This window comes from Myodes glareolus, chromosome 13 (assembly GCF_982192425.1).
Source record: "Myodes glareolus chromosome 13, mMyoGla1.1, whole genome shotgun sequence".
NCBI lineage: Eukaryota > Metazoa > Chordata > Mammalia > Rodentia > Cricetidae > Myodes > Myodes glareolus.
This window is the reverse complement of record NC_142038.1, coordinates 33,139,630-33,145,629: the sequence shown is the minus strand read 5'-3', so window position 1 is coordinate 33,145,629 and position 6,000 is coordinate 33,139,630. Positions and strand designations below refer to the sequence as shown.

General features: G+C 43.3%; 1 protein-coding gene across 7 annotated transcripts in view; it reads right to left on the bottom strand.

Moving 5' to 3' along the window:
• Positions 1–6,000, bottom strand: part of Znf608 (zinc finger protein 608) — a 109,879-nt gene that overhangs the window by 2,403 nt on the left and 101,476 nt on the right. For all 7 annotated transcript variants that reach the window (XM_048419299.3, XM_048419296.3, XM_087896053.1 and 4 more), the window contains 3 exons: positions 4,541–4,958; positions 3,798–3,970; positions 1,272–1,425 (listed from right to left, as the gene is read on the bottom strand). In XM_048419299.3, coding sequence (XP_048275256.3) covers positions 1,272–1,425; positions 3,798–3,970; positions 4,541–4,958 — 745 coding nt within the window. The remainder of the gene's footprint in view (positions 1–1,271; positions 1,426–3,797; positions 3,971–4,540; positions 4,959–6,000) is intronic.

The window sequence follows — 6,000 nt, the reverse complement described above, 5'->3', positions numbered from 1 at the left end:
AGCCTCAGACCTTCCTGAACTAATGCTATACAAGAAAGAGGGAAATGCTATACAAGAAAAAAAAAAAAAACATTCTGAGGAAAGCACAGTAAACAAACAGGAAGATTTTTTTCTCTGCTTCCATGGTTTTTATCTAGATGTTTTCTTTATCCAGAGATAATCTGAGACGTTATGACAACATACAGAAACGACGAGATATTTATTCTGCTCACATACACCTATCTACATTTGTGATTTCATTTTCCTTCCACGTTCTCCTCGCACTTGGTGATTTGGGAGATCTATCTATCTGTCTGTCCGTCTACCATATCATCGATCTATGTGATCTATGTGCGTTCTTTCAACAGAAAGTAACAAGTGAACACAGAAGTCCAATTCCTTTACACTCCCTGCATTTGGACGCGTTTTTCCAACATCGTCTTGCTAAGTATTTGCCCTGTGCTATCACTGAATTGCCCCCTACCCTGCAAAGATCCCATGTTGAGGCCCAGATTCCCATTTTTCATTGCATTTGGACTCAAGAGCTTATGCAGAAGTAATTAAAATGAGGTCCTAGGGTCCCACATACTGATCTGATGGGCTTAAATGTTCTTATGGGAACAGGTTCCAGAGAAGCCTTGCTTCCCTGCTATGCCCTGTGAAGAAGTAGGAAGCCCCTCCCCCACTCTAAGAAATGGTCAAGCACAATCAGCAATAGGCTCTCCAGCTACTACTTCCAGTATTGTGACAAAAATAAAGACAGCTACCGATGCCTGGTGAGGCGACAGAGATGGGACAGGTAAGATGTGGTCGCTTCACGTGTCGTAAATGTTTAGTTAAGTGTCCCATCAGTCAAGGGATGCCTTCAACCGGGTAAGAAGTATTAGTGTTGGCCATGCTGATTACTTGCACGGGAAAAAGAACAGGAGAAATCAGAATAAATGACTTCACCAAAGTCACCTACCATGACTCTCTTCTCTCTACAATTTCCCCCAAAGAAATTATTTTTTGTTTTTTTTTTATTTGGGACCCCAGATACTGGCTGGCTGCCACCCTAAATTGGCAAGATAACATCTCTCGGTAACACTTATTAAGTGGTAGCCACTTCAAGCCTCAATAGAATACAAACGACTTTAGGTGTGTCTCTCAGGAATACCAAGAAATAAGTGTTAGGAATCATCCCTGCAGCTAGTGTTTGTCAAAAGTTCAGTATTTTCATTTTAAGTTAGTGACAGGAAGTCACAGCAACTGTTTGCCCAAACAGAAGAGCACCAATGTGATGAGCTGCTGACCTTGAAAAGGGTCATATTGACCAGGGATGAGAGGGTAGCCCATGCCAACATGGGTGTGGTGGTGGGTGTGCAGGTGCCGCTGGCCAAAGGGGGAGTGGCGATCCCGGTCCCGCTCTGCCTCCCGTTCCCGCTCGGTGGAAGCTTTCTCCACAGGCTGAAAAGAGAAACAGGGCTTCCTTTAATTCACCGACATACAAACATTAGCAGTACCAAAGCGCCTTTCCCCCTACAGTCATGATACTTCATTCAGGTTATTGAGTAGATACAGACTCAAAACCCTATACCAATGGAAGACAGCTTCAAAAGACATGAATTTGTCTTAATAGAACTAGGCTCACAACAGAGAACCTACCAGAGCAAGCGAAATAGCACCAATGTTTTCTGCAAACATTTCCTAAAAATGATCTCAAGAGCCACTACTCAAAATTGCTGTTTAGACACTTGGTGTCTTTCAGAAACAATTTTTATATATGATTTTTTAAAGGAGTTTTTGAAGCTACTCTTAAAGGTTTTCTAATTATCCTTTTATTTATGCTTTGTGGAGGGAAATTTTCAGTAATTTTTTCAAAAAGAAGATATTATTTTTTTAAAAAAAATATAGTTGGGCATGGTGGTTCCCACAACTCTGAAGGCAGAGGCAGGAGGATCACTTTGAGTTTGAGGGCAGCCTGATCTACAAAGTGGGTTCCAGGACAGCCAGGGCTACACAGAGAAATCCTGTCTCAAAACAAACAAAAGCATCCATTGTGTTCCTACAGAAATACACACCCAAAGTCTAATTCACACAACAATATACAGAAGTTGTTTACACTGCACACCTATTTTAATCCCTTTATACTTCTTCTTCCTGACTGGATTCATGAGCTACACATCTGTAATGCCGCTAGCCTGCATGAGTGTTGTGAAGGAAGTTGGCATACTAAAAATATTAAGACTTGCTTCGTTGTCATTATTTCCTCAACAGGGCAGTGTAAGAACTCTTACATAGCGCTTTCCTTGTAGTAGACACTTGGAACTAATCAGGAAATAACTGAAAATACAAGGATGAATGTAGGCTTATAGTCAAATACTATGTTTTATAAAGGGGAATGGCGTAGCCCAAGAGGTTCAGGAACCACTCCCCTGCACTTTCAGGGTGGGCGGACTCGACAGGAAACCACAGTCCTGCCCACATTCCAGATTCTCCATTTCTGAGAAGTCACCAAAAATGGCAGCTCTTCCTCATTGGAGAAGGTTAAGGATTGGGTCTCACACACACTTCTCCCTTTAGACCCTCACTCCCCTTCCCTGCTCTAGGCTTTCTGACTGGAACAAAGCCTGTGCATGTACTGAATGGAGAAATCACAAAACAAGGACCATTCATGGATCGCCTATTTTAGCTTCTCTGTAGTGGTTGTTTTCAAATTGTAAACACGACTTTAATTTTAATTGGTCTCTTTAGACACAGCATTTAGGACCAGCAGTTGTCATTTTGCTGTCTCTTTCACAAAGACACTTTTTTGGATTGCTTCTGTCGAATGACAGGGACAGGACAACGCATCAAGGCCACCAGGCGGGCAGCAGAAGCAGTCTTATTCCCCAGCCAAGGGACTCAGGCTTGCATGTGAGTCCCCCAACTCAAATGAATGTCTGGATAAAATCAGCTGCCTCTGTGTGTCATGGACCCTCAGCACTGCTCCCCATGGGCAGAGTTCTGACTACGAATATGGACCATGGGAATATCCGGGTCAATAGAAAGATCTGAAACCTCAGGTTGACTGATCAGCACAGGGGACGGGGTGATGTCTGTCTGGTCACCTTTATCTATGTACATACTTAGACACATGAAGAGCTAGGCAGACTATCTAGATTGGATTTCTTTTCCCATCAACCACTGTCACGTAACTGTGGGCTGCATTTGCTACTGTCTTAACAGGAAGCAAGTCTTTTAATTTGAACAAGAAAATTTCTATTTTTGAAAGTTGCTTCTGAGGAAAACATTTGTTTGTTTTTAATTTGTATCTTTGCTCTTTGTTTTTCAGGCTAGAAATGTCACCTGGGCACATGATAGGTAAGTGCTCTCCCACTGAGCTACAACCCCCACCCTTAAGGGAACATTTTTGTAAAAGCTCAATTTGTCTAATAGGCCAACAGTTGGTGGCCTTTGAGCCACTTCGTCACAAGGACACTAGAAAACAGTCCTCCGGCATTTCCTTTCCTAATGTTTTAACCACAAACATTTTACACAATTAGTCACTATAAACTTAAGTTTTCCCCCTTACACACCTCCTCCTGGGTAAGCAGAGAACACCATACTTTTGCCACAGAAAAGCTCCCCGCTCCCACAAAGGCTGCATGACATTTTCCCCTCCTGTGTGACCACATCTTATATTTCAACATTCCATTCTTTATGTATCGGAATAGAACAGCATCCTGAAATCCCAGCTGGGCTCCTAAACCATTTCTCTTTCAAGACTGTTCTGTTGCTTGTCCCCCCGTCCCCCCCCCCAAACATGGCCTTTTAACTACCAACAAAAGGAGGCTTACAGCAGGGGACTTGCTGCGGTATTGGTTGGCGTGATGTTGGAGCAGGTCCAGGGCTTTGGCTTCACCGGCTGTTTTTGTGTTGATGCTGGGGCTGGTATTGACTTTCTCTGCCTCCTCTCTCCCAGACATCTTCCCATAAACAGGATAATGAAATCCTGGAGAGAGATAGGCCCCTGTAGATAAACAGCAAATGACACATCATGTTACAGGCTACATCTTAAAAACAAATATCAGTTGGATTACGTGAGTTTTGGGTCCGAGTCAGACATCTTAAAATAAAGGGTTACATTAAGAACGGGCTACATCCTTGTTTATCTGTGTCTAGGTTCCCCGATTTTCTTCTCTGGTTAATTCATCCTGATGAACGGAGGATATAAACAGAATTGAGCTTACAGCTACTTCACCCATTTATGTGTCCGCTTAAGTGAAGGAAACAGTAACTATAATGATTATGACAGTAAGTGCTTAGAATATTTCCACAGGCAATAAAGTATCTGTCAGTCTAAACGTCTCCAGTAAGCCATCAGGAACTAGGGAAGCTAGAGCCCGAGGACTCCTGACATTTCATTACATAATATAAAAATCTCACATTAAATCAGTTTCATCTTGGGGACTTTAAGTAGCATTAAAAACAAGCAAAACAAATGTCATTCCCGAAGCCTCTAATTTATCTTCAGTTGTTAATAGCTATCATTCGAACACAGCCTCTTCCCTCCAATGTTGTTAGAACCCACAACACGTACCAGGGTAACTGTGCATTAAGACAGGAGAAACAGCCCGGTATGCAGGGTGGCTGGGGTCATACATCTGTGGGTAAGGATAAGCATGCAAGTACTGTATGTACGACTGGTGCTGACTCATGGGTGAGGACACAGCCACTCTTGTCCCCCGAGAGTCCTTCCAGTTCACCGGAGTCTTTCGGTCATCAGCCTTCAGCTTGCTTTCCTCCACTGACTGAGAATCGGGGCGCTTGGCCTCCTTGGGCTCCTCTTTGATGTTCGTTAAAGACACAGGAAGGCCTGGGACACCACTCTCTTTGTTAGGCGTCTTCCTTGGACTGTCCTCTTTCAGTTTCTTTTCTCTGTCAAGTTCTTCTGGCTTTTGTTGATCTAGATACTTGGGCTGGTACACATAATGATGCCATGTCCTTGAATCTGGATCCTGATTTCAAAAGAAAGACCTGTCTTAAAATGTCATTGATGACAAAGCAAACCCATTCATTGACACGACAGCGCGACTTGCTATTATTTCACACTGGATTAATATGTGCTGTTCCTCCTGTTCTGATAAAGTAAAAGTGCCCGAGGTAGGCTTCATCATCAGTTCTTTATCACAGGCCAAACCAAACATCACACGGCACATGGCAGCTGGGCTAAAAAGCTGGAACCTTAAATAATATCCTCAGACACATTTAATTCAATCTTTGCTTTCCTTTTCCTATCTCACGCAGGTAAAGGGGATTTCGAAAACTCTACCTCAAGCTAACAGTACGAAATTTAAGTAATTGCTACAGCTGTTAACACCAATTAGAAGGCAAAGCAAAAAAAAAAAAAAACAAAAAACAAAAAAAAAACTCTTGGTATCCTAACACAGTTCCTTCACTGACTCCAGCTGAGGCGTGTTATGCTGCCTTGCTTCTCATTAATACGCTAACATTTTAAAACCAAAAATGTCAAGTTAATGGCACATATTATGACTTATTTAGTAGAAGACAAACCCAACGATAAGCCCTCCCAGATTGTCTTGTTCTACTGCAACCCTGGGAAACGAGAGCCTGATTTTGAGCTCTGAAGGGCGTGGGACTGAAGAGCCATACAGCCTTGCTGACTCTGCACATTCATGGCGTTAAACCCCCTTGAGGTTCAAGGCTTGAATGAGAATTTCAAGTTGGTCCTCCGTCCCAGCGTTGGCCAGAAACGTACATAGCAGTTAGTACGCTTGTTCTGACTCACTAGGGGGCAAGCACAGGGTGTTAAGCTGGGGAGCTGGTCCGGGGGAATACCAGAATTAATGATCACAGGGCAGCAGTGAGTCGGGGAGACTGAGCTGCATAGATATGGTTCCATGGTGACTGCACTTCACGTGTTCTCAGGGTGGCTGGAGGAATGGCTGAGACCCATCACCTGCAGCTCCTGACCCCCTTGCAAACCCACAGCACAATAGTGTTCTACTTTGGGTTCTAAACAGAACATAAAGCAGAAAT